The following is a 16,778-nucleotide window of genomic DNA, read 5'->3' as shown; positions in this document are numbered from 1 at the left end:
AAAAAATTCAAGCCTCGACTTTCGTTATTGAAAGATTCTCTGGGCAAATTACTGAATGATGGAGAAAGCATCAAAAGAAGATGGAAGGAATACACAGTCACTGTACCAAAAGGAAATGGTTAATGTTCAACTGTTTCAAGAGGTAGCATGTGATCAAGAGCCAACGATATTGAAGGTGGAAGTCCAAGGTGCATTGAAGGAATTGGCAAGGAACAAGACACCAGGAATTGATGGAATGCAAATTGAAATCTTTCAAGAAAGTGCGGCAGCACAGGAGGCTCTCACTCATCTCTGCCAAGAAATTTGGAAGACAACTAACTGGCCGATTGATTGGAAGAGATCCATATTTGTGCCCATTCTAAAGAGAGGTGACCCAAGGGAATGAGGAAACCATCGGACAATCTTTTTGATATCTCAAGCGAGTAAAGTTTTACTAAAGGCAATACAGAAATGGTAGCAAACATACATTGACAGAGAACTTCCAGAGGTTCAAGCCAGTTTCAGAAGAGGCCGTGGAATGACGGATATCATTGCTGATGTCCGATGGATCTTGGCTGAAAGCAGAGAGTATCAGAAGGATGTTTACCTGTGCTTTATTGACTACACATAGGCTTTCGATTGTGTGGATCATGACAAGCTATGGACAACATTGCGAAGTATGGGTATTCCGGAACACTTAATTGTGCTCATGAGGAATCTGTACATTTCCCAAGAGGCAGTTGTTCGAACAGAACATGGAAACACTGAATGTTTTAAAATTAAGAAAGGTGTGCGACAAGGTTGGATTCTTTCACCATACTTATTCAACCTGTATGCTGAGCAAATAATCCGAGAAGCTGGGTTCTATGAAGCAAAAACGTGGCATCAGGATTGGAGAAAGACTCAGTAACAACCTGCAGTATGCAGATGATACACCCTTGCTTGCTGAAAGTGAAGAGGACTTAAAACATTTATTGATGAAGATCAAAGAGCACAGCCTTTGTTATGTCAAGAAAACAAAAATCCTCACCACTGGACCAATAACATTCTTATCAAGGGAGAAAAGATTGAAGTTGTCAAAGACTTCATTCTTCTTGGATCAACTATCAACACTCACGGAAGCAGCAGTCAAGAGATCAAACGATGTATTGCATTAGGCAAATCTGCTACACAAGACCTTTTTAAAGTGTTGAAAAGCAAAGATGTCAGCTTGAGGACTAAGGTGCGCCTGAACCAAGCCATGGTATTTTCAATAACCTCATATGCATGCGAAAGCTGGACAGTGTATAAGGAAAATCAGAGAAGAATTGATGCTTTTTGTTATGGTGTTGGAGGAGAATATTGAAAGTGCCATGGGCTGCCAAAAGAACCAATAGGTCCATTTTGAAAGAAGTGCAGCTAGAGCAGTCCTTGGAGGCCAAGATGGCCAAACTTCGACTCTCATACTTCGGAGGTATTGTCAGGAGGGACCAGTCGCTGGAGAAGGATATCATGTTTGGTAAGGTGGAGGGTCAGAGAAAAGGAGGAAGACCCCCAATGAGGTGGATTGGCAAAGTGACAGCATCGATGGACTCAAGTGTGGCAACAATTGTGAGGTTGGCCCAGGATCGGGTAGTGTTTCGTTCTGCTCTGCATAAGCTCGCTATGAGTCGGTGCCGACTCGATGGCACCTAACAACAACAACAAATACAGATACAGAACTTCCAAATGTCAAGGAAGATTTCAAGATAAAACAGACGGTTGCAATCAAGGAAAAAATTAATGAATTACAGTGCAACCACTAAGAAAAATAATACACCTGCATATCAAAATAAAAAAGAGGAAAATAATAAAGATTTAGTAAGCATTAACATAACAGAAACGAAAATGACAAGAAAATCCACAAACAAAATGAACTCAGCATAAAAAATTCTGTGGAGCAAAGAATCCAGCAGCACCACAGAGAAAAATTACCCAGAATGTAAGTGGATTAAATGTTCCAGTCAAGAGACAGAGAGAACACAATGGATAAGAAAACAGAATCTTTCAATATGTTGTCTACAAGAGACATATTAAAAAGATGGCGGCAGCATAATGCCCATCAACAGAAGAATGGCTAAACATACACACAATGGAATACTACAAAACGTTGAAGAAAAAATGATGAATCTGTGGAACACCTCACAACATTGTTGAACTTGGAGGACATTATGCTGAGTGAAAATAGTCAATCACAAAAGGACAAACATTGTATGAGACCAACGTTGGAAAAAGTTAAAAAAAAAAAAAAAAAAGATCTTCATGATAAAAGAAACAATCTATGATGATTATGGGGTAGAGGTGGAAGGAAAATTATTCATGGGTGAGAGTAGACACATGTTAACATAGGTGACAAGACAGACAATACACACCAAGAGGAAAATTAGCCGAGGACAGATGAAGGTAGCAGGAGACATAGGGAAGAATGCAATAGTTAAAGTGAGTAGAGGTAAATACTGTTAACTGTTGGTACATGGAGGGGACTGCAACCATGTAATGAAGCAAGTATAGGATTTGTTGAATGCAAAACTGATGATCTGCTCTGTAAATCTTTATTCAATTCACAATAAAACGTTGTTTTTTTTGAAAAAACAAAACAAAAAGGAAGAAAGATGAACCATCTCATGTTAAAAAATTGATGGGAAAAATTTAAATACATAAGAAATTAGACAAAATAGCATAATGAAGGCCCAAGGACCCATTCACCCAGATTCAGCAGCTCTCAATTCATGGCCAACCTTGTTTCATCTTTCATCCCACATTCATCCCCTCATCCACCCCCTACCCTCTGCCACTGGATTCTTCCAAAGCAAATCACAGAAGTCATATAGTCTCTTCTTTAATATTCTTCTAAAAACACATCTACACCATTATCACCATAAATATAAACATTAAGAATAATCCCTTAATGTCATCAAATAAATAGACAGTCTAGCTCCAGGTCCCAGATCTTGAGCCTATGGCTGAGCCCACACACCTCAATTTGCTTCTCTGTTTCCCCTGCTCCAGGTTCGGGATGCCATAGCTGTGATCCGGTACTTGGTATGGCTGGAGAAGAACGTGCCCAAAGGCACAGTGAATGAGTTCTCAGGAGCAGAGCTCGTGGACGCATTTCGAAGGTGAAGAACCACCATCATCCTTTTAGTGTGGGAGTGGGGGCAGGGAGGCAAGTTTTTGGGTGGTGCAAACAGTTAACTGGTTCAGCTGCTAACTTAAAAGTATACATTATGTATACTGATTATGTATACTGACCTGGGTTCCAGTCTACCACAGCCTCCTTAGAAGAAACGCCTTAGGAGTCTACTTCCAAAGATCAACCATTGAAAACACTATGGAGCGCAGTTCTATTCTGACATTCATGGGGTTGCCAGATGTCAGAATCAGTTCAACAGCAACTGAATTTTGTGTTTTGTTTGGTTGTAGGGTTGGGGGAGAAATTGTTTTTCCTATTTAAGAGGAAAGAAGATCCTGTTTGTATTCTGGGGTCTCTCTGGAATAAGGAATGAGTAGTTCTTGGATGGTGGGAGAGTTGGGCAGGGAATGCTGAATGACATTCCCCGGTTCCCACTTAAAATGGGACAACTGGAAGGGCCACAACCCCACAGTGCCCCCTAGTGCCAACTTCAGGCATGAGATTGCTCTCCCTTGGGAAGGCTGGCTTAGGGTTGCCTGAATGAAATCTGCCCCTGACCCATTTGAGAATATCAAACAGGGGAGAGGGAACACTTGGCCCAGGCAGTGGGAAGACTGAAGGTTTGAAAGTGTGAGGCACAGGATGCTGCTCCAGGGTTCCAGGTGCTTTTCAGATACACTCTTGCTAAACTACTTACTCACTGTGAGATGTGTGGGCTTTGGTTTTCCCATCTAGGAAATGGAGGGGAAGGGGGAATAATTAGTGTCTTCTCTGACCTTGAGTGCTGTATACTGACAATATGGGGCTTAGGAGATGGAACCAGGAAATGGGACCGGGGCAGCGAGATGGAGTCAACCCCAGGTGTGAGCTTCATGTACCCCTGAGTCCACTCATCGACTATTCCTTATTTCCGCCTCGTGCCTTCCAGAGAAGAAGAGTTCTCCTCAGGAACCAGTTTTGAAACCATCTCTGCTAGTGGCCTGAATGCTGCCTTGGCCCACTACAGGTACCTCAGGAGAAAGAATTTTCTAGGAGCTGGTAGAGGGACTCCTGATGGGAGGAGGGTCAGGAGTGGAATGCTCTGGGACCATCTTTAGCACTGTGGAGGTTGGGGTGGGGTGGAGCTCATTCTAGGATTGAAATTCTCTCTGGAATGAAAACGTCTGAGAGATCTTTTCCCCCAAGAGCCTGAGACTCTGAGCACTCAGAGCTGAGGGCTGTGGAGGAGAGGTGTCCTGTTGGTTATTTATATAAGCTAATTCTTAAAGCTCATGAGCACATTCACACAGACCTGTTTGTTCTCTCAGCCAGAATCAACCATTGTTTTTATTGTTAAGTGCCCTTGAGTCCTTTTCAATTCATAGCAATCCTATTTATGGTTTCCAAGGATCAACTGGTGGATTTGAACTGCCAACCTTGTGGTTAGCAGTCCGATACTTGTCCTACAGCACCACACCAGGACTCCCGAACCAACCACAATGGGCCCAAAATGAGGGCTGGCCAGATGTTTGGTTTCATAGAAAACCAGTATCTTCAGGCCTGATGAGATTTTGGGGACCAATCAGATGCCTCAGCCTGCCACTGGCATAGCAGGAAGAAGTCAGATGTTCCTTCAAGGAATAGTCTGGCCGGACCGAGAATTCTCTCCCAAGCCCAGGCCCTGTCTCCCAATAGAAAGTGACAGGGCAGGTACTCCTCTGCCATACCAACTCTTTGCTCTTCAGCCCCACCCTCCAAGGACCCTCCCTTCCTGTGGCCTGGCTTCACAGGACCCTTCTGCTCTTGGAGGAAACCAGCAGAAAGTTCTAGAAAGAGCATTGGCCTGAGCCTCTAGGACCTGTATTCAGGCCCTGCTCCAGCACTGTTCTACCAGAGTGTCTTTCGAATGTCCCTCCTTATGTAAAAGGAGATGACTGGCCTGGTGGGGGGCGGGTCTCGAAGGGTTCTCCTGGGTCTGCCATTCCTTTCTCCCCTCTATGGGAACCAGGGTCTTGCTCTGTGAATTGCGGGGAGCCCACTAGCAGGATAATGGCATGTGCTGAGAACATTTGTAGCAAAAGTGGAGTGCCCTCCCTAAAGCCCTCTGGGAGATACTGACTTCCTCAAAGGAGTTGGCCTGGAACCGAACCCCAGCAGTGGGGGGCTCCTCTACTCTCACTCAGGCTCCTCCCCCCAAGTCAGGGTCAGACTGCTCCTTTCCTGTCTTAGCCTTCTCGCTCTCTTCACCAGCCCCACCAAGGAGATTCACCGCACGCTGTCCTTGGATGAGATGTACCTGCTGGATTCTGGGGGACAATACTGGTATGTGCTCCTCAATCCTGCCCCACTTGGTTGTCTTAGCTCAGGCATCCTGGGCACCAAGCCTGCCTAGCTGACCAAGAAAGGCCAAGAGTTGGTTCAGGCTCTCCCTTCCTGAGCCACAGGTGACTCATCTGAGAAAGGTGAGGCCTGCATTGAACGAGCTCTGAGCAGCCTTCTCAAACCCACACTGGTGGGTTCCTGCATAGGAAGCCCTGGGTAATGCAAATGGTTAAGTGCCCAGATGCTGATCGATGCCTCAACAGAAAGACCTGAGAATCTACTTTTGAAAAATCAACCATTGAAAACCTTATGGAACAGACTTCTACTCTGACATCCATGGGGTCCCCCTGAATTGGAATCAACAGCAACTGATCTGAGTCCCTGTCCCAGTGCATGATGTAGGATGAGCACTGGACTGCTAACCAGATCAGAAGTTCTAATCCCCCAGCTGCTCCAAGGGAGACAGAGGAGGCGTTCTGCTTCCATAAAGATATACAGCCTCAGAAACCCTCACAGAGTTGATATGAGTTTTAATCGACTCCACAGCAGTGGGGTTTTCTTCTAGTGGGAAACACACAGAGACCAGAATAGCAGGGGCTGCCCAGGCCTTACCTTCATGACAATTTAGAAGCCTCTCCTTCCTCAAGAAAAATGGGTTTGCATATTGTCACACAGCTTGAACAACCACGTTCAGGGGCCTGACTGACTGCGCAGACACAAGCACCCGCATTCTCACCCACTCATGCATGCACTGCACACAGCCCTTGCACCACCAGCACCATACACTCTGCCCAGCCCCCTCCCTCCAGCCTGCAGGTGACATGATCAGATCAGGTTGGGGGAACAGGACCAGGCCTCTCAGAGCAGCAGGCCGGGAAGAAAAGCAACCCCCGGGGATGCCTGTTAGCATGGCTGTGTGTCTACGCACCTCCTCTCTGAGGGCATGCGAGCCTTGTACCAGGACTCTACAACCTAGCTGTGCTCTCATGGATATTAGTATACAAGAGGTCTTCAAAAAGTTCATGGGAACTAGAATTAACAGATAAAAATCAAGATCCATAAACTTTATTTCTGAACCTCGGATCCATCAGGTTTAAGACACTTTTGTAAGAAATGGTACCAGCCATTTAGTTTGTTCCGAAAGAGCCGAGGGTCCTGGGGATTTAACCATGTCAATGCAGTCTTGTTTCATTATTAACTAAAGAAAAATGGGTGGTCTTTAAGTTTTATGTGTTGTTTCATGAGAAGAATTAGAGAAGCTTTCTTATAGTGGAGAACGACTCTTTGGTGAAGCTTTTCTGGGTGTTTTTCTGCAAATGTTTTGTCTAAAACACTCTCATAATAAGCAGATGTTACCATCCTTTGGTTTTCCGGAAAGTCAATAAACAAAATGCCTCTCCCAAAACTGTTGCCATGACCTCTGCCCTTGACCAGTCTTCTTTTCCTTTGACTTGACAACTTCACCTCTCGGTAACCATTTTTTAAATTGTGCTTTACCCTCAGGATCATCCTGGTAACGCCATATTTCATCTCCTGTTAACAACTTTTCCTACAAATGCTTCAGGATCTTGATCTCACTTATTTAAATGTCCATCAAAAGCTCTGTTCTGGTTTACAGCTGATCTGGGTAGAACAGTTTTGTCTCCCATTGAGCAGAAAGTTTGCTCAACTTTAATTTTTCAGTTAAAATTGTGTAAGCTGAATCAATTGTGATCTCTGTGGTATTGGCTACCATTGTTCCTGTTGTTAATCATCAGTCCTCTTCAGTGAGGACAGGAGCAAGATTAATTCTTTCCTTGAAAATTGATGTGGATGGTCTGATGCTACAGGCTTCATCTTCAACATCGTATCCTCCATTCTTGAAATGAGGTATCCATTTACAAACTGCTGATTTCTTTGGGGGTATTGTCACCATAAACTCTTCCTAAAGCAACAGTGATTTCATTATCTTTCCACTCAAGCTTCACCATTAATTTGATGTTTGTTCTTGCTTCAATTTTAACAAAATTCATGTTGCTCTGATAAGGGCTCTAGCCAAAGTGATGGCTTATCCTTTTCAGTGCCTCAAACTAGATCCTGTTCAGACATAGTCTAAAAAGTTAGGATGAGTTTATTTTGGTACAAAAATATTTTGAAATCTAGCCTACTTTTTTCAAAATATGCATTTTCCATGAACTTTTTGAAGACCTCTCATATAACCATGAAATGGACAGCATCCCTTTGGATGTGGTGCCCATGGTAAGTGCACAACCTGAATACTTGTACATGTTCACCTTGTAGAACAAGCTAACCTCATTCCTTACAAATGTGTAAACAATTATTCAGACAGGAGCTGAACTAGTCTGAAAGATTATTCCTTGTTGTCTAAGAACCAAGTGGAGCACGAGAAGTTTGGGGTGAGAGAAAGGAAGAGGGTGGCTGAACCAGTGAAGGAGCAAGCAGTACTTTGGAACAGTTCCTAGCCTCTACCCTGAGGAAGAAGTCCCTAAGTGGTGCAAATGCGAACGAGAAGATTGGATATTCAAGCCCACCCAGAGTGGTGGTCCGCCATTGAAAAGTCAGTGGAGTACAATTCTACTCTGACACGCAGAAGGTTGCCTTGAGTTGGAGACAACTCCACGGTGACCGTAAACCCTGTGGAAATGGTGACTGCACAAAATGACAAAGATTCTTTGCTTGTTGTAGACAGAAGCCAATATGGCAGCGCTGTTTAGCAGCCTTCAGTAGGCACCCCTTCAGCGCAGTGCGATGGAGAAGGCCAATGCACAAAGGGGAACTGAGTTTGTGGGGGCGTTGCGAGATCTGGGGCGTGCTCAGAGCAGGGTGAGGCTGGGGAAATGGTCACCTCACTTCCTCTTCTCTCCTTCTGAAGAAAAAGGCCACCACACCCTGTGACTTGCTCTCTGGGAGGAGCCACGGGTCCTGGGGCCATTTCTCCCCTCCTTCTTTCCCAGGTGACTGCAAGAGTCTCCTGGGGGAAGCGCTACAGCCAAAGTGGCTGGGGCAGGGGGAGGGGGCACACCTTTTGGCATCCACTCACTGTGACTTGAAGAAATTAAGTCGCTGAGTCAGATCCATGCTGACCATGTGTGGAGAGTCAGGCCTGGCTTCACTAAAACTTGGAAAGGGCACCTGTCTCGTGACCTCAATTGCCTTGTCTGTGAAATGGGAGTCAGGAGGTCTGCTCTACTACCCTTTCCAGGAGGGCTGCAAAAGTGTTCTAGAAACATAATTAACAGTGTGAGTGAGTGGGAGTGTTAGGATCATCAGTATCTCTGGGCCTTAGTTTTCTGCTCTACAAAAAGGGGACAGTCCCTCCTACTTCCCAGGGAGCCTATGAGAAGCCTTGCTGTTGGAACCAGTTTGACCCAAGGATACCTGGGTTTACAAGACGGCTAAAAGAGGGACGTGGGGTGAGGTATGCATGGTGGGGATCGGACCGTCAGACAGCTCGGTGGATTTTAACTTGATGCCCGGTGAGATTTCTTTTGCCTCTCACCCCATGCCCACCCGGCCCTTGTCACTGAAGTTCAGTGGCCGGGATCGCTACCCTTGGGTGTTCCTCAGAGCTGGACAGAGCAGCCTTCCTTCTCCACAGGGACGGAACCACGGATATCACCAGAACGGTCCACTGGGGCACCCCCTCTGCTTTCCAAAAGGTAGGCATTGGACCTCCCTCCCTCCACCTTTCCTGCCCACTCTCACCATCACTCAGCCCAAAGCCCTTTCATTTTAGAGGTCCATGGGGGTACTCCATTTGCTATTTGACGTTAACTCAGTTCCGACTCGTGGAGACCCCAGGTGTGCAGAGTAGAATTACTCCTTTTGGAAACAAATTGCCAGGCCTGACTTCTAAGGCACCTCTGGGTGGGTTTGAACTGCCAACCTTTCCGATACTAGCCTAGTGCTTAACAATTTGTGCCATCCAGAGGCGCCTGTCCAGTGTCCTAGTGCCAGACAACCCAGCACTCCTGGCGCTTTCCTTCATCCCAGTTCAATAAATCCATGAACAGACCATTAAAAGGACAGGAAAAAAAGAAAGAAAAAAGACTAAAATGGATGTCAGAAGAGACTCTGAAACTTGCTCTCCATCATAGAGATCCTAGACAGAATGGAAAAAATGAGGAAAGTAAAGGAGTCGAACAGAAAATTTCAAAGGGCAACTTTAGAAGACAAGGTAAAAACATTATAATGAAATGTGCAAAGACCTGGAGTTAGAAAACCAAAAGGAAAGAACACGTTCAGCAGTTCTCAGCTGAAAGAACTGAAGAAACTAATTCAAGTCTAGATTTGGAATATTGAAGGATTCTATAGGCAAAACAGGAGCCCTGGTAGCATAGTGGATTACAAGCTGGGCTGGTAACCAAAAGGCCAGCAGTTCAAATCTACCGGTTGCTCCATGGGAGAAAGATGAGGCTGTCTGCTTCCATAAAGATTTACAGCCAAGGAAACCTTATACAGGGTCACTATGAGTCAGAGCAGTCTTGGTGGCAAACAACCACATGGACAAAATGTTGAAGAACTCAGGAAGCATCAAATGAAGATGGAAGGAATATAGAGTCACTACACCAACATGAAACTGTTGATGTTCAACCATTTCAAGAGGTAGCAGGTGATCAAGAACCAATGGTACTGAAGGAAGAAGTCCAAATTGTACTGAAAGCATTGGCGAAAAGCAAGGTTCCAGGAATTGATGGAATACAAATTGAACTCTTGCAACACACTGATGCAGCACTGGAGGCACTCACTCATCTATGCCAAACGATTGGAAGAGATCCACATGTATGCCCATTCCAAAGAGAGAAGACCTAATGGAATGCAGAAATCATCAAACAGTATCATTAATATCACATGCAAGTAAAATTTTGCTGAAGATAATTAAAAAATGGTTGCAACAGTACATTGACAAAGAGCTGCCAGAAATTCAAGCCAGATTCAGAAGAGGACATGGAACTAGAGATATCATTGCTGATGTCAGATGGATCTTGGCTAAAAGCAAAGAATACCAGAACGATGTTTATTTGTGCTTTATTGACTATGCAAAGGCATTCAATTCTGTGGATCATAACAAACTATGAATGACATTGCAAAGAACAGGTATTCCAGAAAACTTATTTGTGCTCATGAGGAAACTGTACATAGATCAAGAGTCCGTTGTTCTAACGGAAGAAGGAGACACTGAATGGTTTAAAATCAGGAAAGGTGTGTTCCAGGGTTGTATCTTTCCCCATACTTATTCAATCTGTATGCTGAGCAAATCATCCAAGAAGCTAGATTATATGAAGAAGAACGTGGCATCAGGATTAGAGAAAGATTCATTAACAGAATATAGTCTTGCTTGCTGGAAGCAAAGAAGACTTAAAATACTTACTGATAAAGACAACACAGCCTTCAATATGGATTGCACCTCAATGTAAAGAAAGCAAAAATCCTCACAACTAGACCAATGAATAACATCATGATAAGTGGAGAAAAGATTGAAGTTGTCAAAAACTTCATTTTGCTCTGATCAACAATCAACACTGATGGGAGCAGCAGTCTAGAAATCAAGTGATTTGTTGCATTAGGCAAATCTGCCGCACAAGACCTTTCTCAAGTGTTCAAGAGCAAAGTTACCAGTTTGAGGACTAAGGTGCGCCAGACCCAAGCCATGGTATTTTCAATAGCCTCGTATGCATGTGAAAATTGGACAGTGAATCAGAAAGATCGTATAGAAGAATTAATGTGTTTGAGTTGTGCTGTTGGAGAATATTGAAAGTACCACAGACTGCAAAAAGAACAAACAAAAAATCTGTGTTGGGAAAAGTATAGCCAGAATGCTCCTTAGAAGCCAGGATGTTGAGTTTTGTCTCTCATGTTTCCCCTTGAGGAAGGACATCATGCTTGGTAAAGTGGAGGGTCCAAGAGTAAGACCCACGATGAGATGGATTTGCACAGAGCCAGCAGCAGTGGACTCAAGTGTAAGAATGATGGTGCAGGATTGGGCAGTGTTTCGTTCTGGTGTGCATAATAAGGAGGGTTACTATGAGTTGGAACCAACTGGACAACAGCTAACCACAACATAGCATCTTTAGTGCTGGCCATATGCCTAGTCCTCTGCTAGGTGCTGAGGAGGCAAAAAGAGAGGACAATTCAGAAGAAAGGCAGAAAAATACATTTCAAGTGGAGAAAATGCAGGAGCAAAGGCTCATAGGGACTAGACAGAGAAAGGACTGGTCAGCCTGGCTGAACATTAGCTGGACATACCAGGGAGCCTCTGGGGATGGGTGGGGCAGGTCCCTGGGTGGTGAAGATGGTTTGTGCTTGACTATTAACAGAAAGGAGTCCTGCTGTGGCACTGTGGGCTAATGCGCTGGACTGCAAAGTTGGTTTGAATCTCAAGGTCAGCGGTTCAAACTCACCAGCGGCTCCTTGGAAACCCTATACAGGGTTGCTATGAGTTGAAACTGACTTAATGGCACTTAACAATAATGACATTAATGGAAAGGAGTCCTGATATGGCACTGTGGGATAAAGCACTTGACCCCAGGGTTGGTTTGAACCACAAGGTTGACAGCTGAAACTCACCAGCCACTCTTTGAAAACCCTCTACAGGGTTGCTATTGCTAGAGTTGGAACCAACTCGACATCATTCAACAACAACAACAATGAACTGAAAGCTTGGCAGTTTGAATCCACCCAGTGGTGTCCGCAGAAGACAGACCTGATGATCTGCTTCTGCTAAAGATTGCTGTTAAGTGCCGTCAAGTTGGTTCCAACTCATAGCAACTCTGTATAGGGTTTCCAAAGAGCAGCTGGTGGGTTTGAACAGCCAACCTTGTGGTTCGCAGTCCAGTACTGATCCTGCAGCACAACACCAGGAGTCTGTAAAGATTACAACCAAAAAAAAAAAAAAAAAAACCCTATGGAGCTGTTCTCTGTAACACAAGTGGGTCGCCAGGAGTGGAATCCACTCAACCACAGTGGGTTTTGTTGTTTGTTTGTTTGCTTGTTTTGGGGGTGGGGTGGGGGGGCAGGGAAGGAGAGAAGTAGGAGCTGCATTTATGCATCCAGCAAGCAGAGATTGAGTGTGGGTCAGTCTTTGTTCTAGAAACAAAGATAAAACAAAGCTGCCCAGGCCTCAAGAAACCCAATGCTCTAGGCTGTCCTGTTGAGATGACAAACTCCGAGTGAGCTCCATCCCCTTCACAAGGAGTGATCAGGAGAAGGTAGTCCCTTTTAGCCTCCCTCGCTCCCCCTTTTCACAGTCAACAGCCCAATTACCAAGCCTAGAACCAAAGGAAAGGCCTTTAGAAAAATGAAGGAAGGTCATAGCTTTTCTACTGTTTGAAGCACTTCACATGCATTAATTACTCTATTGAATCCTACCAATAACTGTGTGAGCTAGGTCTTGTTACCATTCATTTTTAAATGAGGACATTGAGGCCTGCAGAGGTTAACATCACGTGTCCTAAGTGTCAGAGTTGGTAAGTGGCCAAGTCAGGATTCCAAGCTCCTGCTATCCTTATCTACATGTCTGTCCTCGCTGTATTATAATAACTCCTGTGGATCATCCAGGACCCCTGGTGGCGCTGTAGGATAAACACTGGGCTGCTGACCATAGGGTCAACAGTTCAAAGTCACCAACTGCTCTACAGGAGAAAAATGAGGCTTTCTGCTCCTAGAAAGATTTATAGCCTCAGAAACCATATACAGGGTAGCTATGAGTTGGTATCGACTTATCACAAGAACCAAGCCCCAGCTTTTGGAGGGTCCCCCTCAGCTGCCTTTGGCCATTTTCCAGAACCTGAGTGGCCACATGTGGGCATGCACTCCTTCCCACCCCTCATCCCTAATGCACATGTCTGGTCCCACACACACATCCTGTGGCTCCTCCTCTTGTCCTCCACGTTACCTCTTTCTTTCCCCATTAGGAAGCATATACCCGAGTGCTGATGGGAAACATTGATCTATCCAGACTTGTCTTTCCTGCTGCTACTTCAGGTGGGTTTTGGAGAGCAGATTGGACCCAGAGCCTCAGGCCTTGGTTTCACTGGAACTGGACCACCACCCTGGGAGGCAAGCTGGGCAGAAGCTTATACCATCATCATCTCACCCATTATGTAGATGAAACAATCCAGCTCAGAGAGAGAAAGTTACTTGCTCCATATCACACAGAGGGATGGGGGAGAGCCAGGGCTGGAACTCACATCTCCTGCCTCCAAATCTAATGAGGTCGCTCAAAGGTGGGGGAGGGGGTTGGTGTGGGCTGACACAAATGGGAGAATACCTGGAGGAAATAGGGCTAAAGTGCTGAGTTTTGACGAAATGAGGAGAAAATGTAATTGAGTCAGTAGTTGTGGTAATAGGTATAAGGTACAATGTACCAGGAATAGTGAGGGCGCTGGTCTGATTGGGTCGTGGAGACACTGGTTTCATTGGTATCGCCCCTATCACCTATCAGCCCCTCTCCTCCTACATGGCATTGCATGTTTACCCAACTCCCATAGGCCCCCCTTCCCAGGTACCACCCTTAAGGCCAGAGAGCACAACTCTGGGAGCAAGGTGGACAGTGGAGGTTCTGTCCAGCAGACTGACTAAATGCTGTCTCTCTTCCAGGGCGAGTGATGGAGGTCTTTGCCCGCAGAGCCTTGTGGGACGTTGGGCTCAATTATGGCCATGGAACAGGCCATGGCATTGGCAACTTCCTATGTGTGCACGAGTGTAGGTGTCTACTCATCACCCTATGGCCTCCCCCTTGCTCCCCAGGTCATACCCTTCTGTGAAGGAGTAGAGTATTTCACATGTATGGACATCACCAAGACTCACAGAGGCACAGTGACTCCCCTTGGGTGTGTTGGTAATGCTCCACAGGGTAAGTGAGGAATACAGGGAGCCAGCCATTCCTGGTGCCTTCTTAGTATCCAAGACGGTACCAGAGAGAGGCCTGTGAGCCACAGCCTTTTAGCTGATTGACAGAGACCCCAGAGAAATAAGAGCCAGAGCCAATCTAGTTAGTAAGAAACATGCTGCTGGTGGTGATGTCCAGGGATTCCCCCAGTTACCTGCTCTTCCTCCCAGGGCCTGTTGCCTTCCAAACTGGTGAATACAGGAGAGCTGACACCCTTCCTTAATCTCCCTACCCAGGGCCAGTGGGATTCCAGTCCAACAACATTGCCATGGCCAAGGGAATGTTCACTTCCATCGGTAAGGTTCTGGGGCTCCTGAACCCCCTCCTTAACCTAGGTTGTACCAGCTTTCAGAGAGCACATCAGGCCCAGGCACTACCACTCCTCACCCCCTACTTCCGCTGCTCCTCCCAGTCCCAAGTGTCTCCTCCCATCCGAACCCCAACTTCCTTTAGCCCATACTGTCTTTCTGCCTTTGGGAATTTGTTCCTGCCTATACATCCAGACTCTGAAGTCTCCAATCTGGAGTACTAGGAAGATGGTACACAGGGAGATGGGAGCCTCTCTAGAACCTTAGTTGGATTCTTAGGTCTTCCCCATTGAACTACAGGGGAGGGAGGATGAGTCAAAGGTGTGCCTGTGGACATGTACCAAATTGTGGATCTGCCAGAGTCTACAGCCAGGGGGAACCAGGCATGTGGGCACTTCAACCACTCATCAATTGGTGCAGGAAGTCTGGGGTTGGACCCTCCCTCTGCTTAAAGCCACCAGCATCTCTGTGTTTCCCAGAACCTGGTTACTATCAGGATGGAGAGTTTGGGATCCGTCTTGAAGATGTAGCCCTTGTGGTAGAAGCCAAGACCAAGGTAAAGTGCCACTGAGATAGGTTGGTGATGTGAATAGCATGGCAGTGACTTTGAGGTTGCATGGGGACAGGTGTGGGGAAAGTCAAAGGAGGTCATGAATTTATTGGGAGTGTTCCTTAGTGCTGTAAAAATTCCCAAAATCAGAATTTCTCAAACCTGTTTGCATATTAGAACCATCTGGAGAGCTTTTTTCTTCATATATAACAGACCAATTCCTGCCCTAGATTGTTGGACCTGAATATGTATAATAATCATCAGGGGAGCTTGTTAAAAATAAAGATTCAGTATAATAGCAACTAACAAGGCAGAATACCTAGACACAAACGTAATAGGACTTACATAGAGAAAAATCTCTACTGAGAGACATAAAATAAGATTTAAGTAAATGGTACTCTTTGGAAAGAAACTTCAATGTGGCAAAGATGTCATTTCTCCCTAAATTAATCTACAAATTTAAGGCAACTTCAGTTTCAACACTAATTGAATATGTTTGTTATTTCACAAAATGATATGAAGCATACTTGTAAAAATAAACATGCCAAGATAGCTGGGTAGCTAGGAAAATTCTAAAATAAGGAAGAGTAGAAGAACGAACCCTAAAAGGTATTAATACACACTGTAAAGCTACTGTAACTAAACCAGTATGACACTGGAGATGAAATAGATAAAGATTACACTGGAACATAGTAGTCCAGAAATAGACATTTTACTTGGATGTGGCGCTGTAAAATAAGCACTGAACCGTAAGGTGGCTTTGAACCCACCACCCACTGCTTGGAAACCCTATACAGATTGCTATGAGTCAGAACTGACTCTACAGCACTTAACAACAACAACATTGTATAAGCAAATGGAAATGTTTATAATGAAAATATTTATAATAAAGCTGACATTTGAAACCAGTAGAAAAGAGGATTGCCCAACAAATGGGTGAGAAGAGGCAACTGACTAATCATAGAGGTTGTTGTTGTTGTTAAGTGCCATCAAGTCGGTTCTGACTCATAGTGACCTCGTATAGGGTTTCTGAGGAGCAGCTGATGGGTTTGAACTGTCAACCTTGTGGTTCAAACTGACCTTTCAGTCCAGTGCTTATCCTACAGTGCCATACCAAGACTCCAACCAGAGGGGGAGGGACGGATTAAGCAAAATAACCTCACTTTTACAGCAAAATTAACTTTCAGATGGACCAAAGATTTAAAGGTAAGTAAGCAATGCAGTCTCTGGTGGGGCACTGTCGGATAAGCACAGAACCACAAAGTCAGTTTGAACCACAAAGTCAGTGGTTCAAACCAACCAGTTGCTCCTTGGAAATCCTCTACTGAGTTGCTATGAGTCAGAACTGACTCCATGGCACTTAACAGCAACAACAATGAAATCTTAAAATATCTAGAAGAAAATCAGTATGAATTCATTTATAATCCCAGAGTGAAAAAAAGGTCTTTCTGTGCCAGACTCTTTTTGATGATGAATGTGACGCCATTCCTCTTCAATTTGTCATTCCCAGCATAAACCATGTGATTGCCAGATTCAAAATGGCCAATACCAGTTCACTACAGTTCACTGTTGTTGTTGTCAGGTGCCATCGAGTCGGAA

The 16,778-nt window shown here is 45.0% G+C and overlaps 1 protein-coding gene across 1 annotated transcript in view; it reads left to right on the top strand.

Annotated features, from left to right (window-relative positions):
• The window catches only part of XPNPEP2 (X-prolyl aminopeptidase (aminopeptidase P) 2, membrane-bound), a 48,530-nt gene that overhangs the window by 22,491 nt on the left and 9,261 nt on the right, over positions 1-16,778 (top strand). Inside the window, exons 12-19 of the mRNA XM_006862835.1 lie at positions 3,007-3,116; positions 4,059-4,136; positions 5,360-5,431; positions 9,030-9,090; positions 13,345-13,414; positions 14,030-14,134; positions 14,558-14,617; positions 15,109-15,185. Coding sequence (XP_006862897.1) covers positions 3,007-3,116; positions 4,059-4,136; positions 5,360-5,431; positions 9,030-9,090; positions 13,345-13,414; positions 14,030-14,134; positions 14,558-14,617; positions 15,109-15,185 — 633 coding nt within the window. The remainder of the gene's footprint in view (positions 1-3,006; positions 3,117-4,058; positions 4,137-5,359; positions 5,432-9,029; positions 9,091-13,344; positions 13,415-14,029; positions 14,135-14,557; positions 14,618-15,108; positions 15,186-16,778) is intronic.

Source organism: Chrysochloris asiatica, unplaced genomic scaffold (assembly GCF_000296735.1).
Source record: "Chrysochloris asiatica unplaced genomic scaffold, ChrAsi1.0 scaffold00051, whole genome shotgun sequence".
Classification (NCBI taxonomy): Eukaryota; Metazoa; Chordata; class Mammalia; order Afrosoricida; family Chrysochloridae; genus Chrysochloris; species Chrysochloris asiatica.
This window is presented reverse-complemented; position numbering and strand designations above follow the sequence as displayed.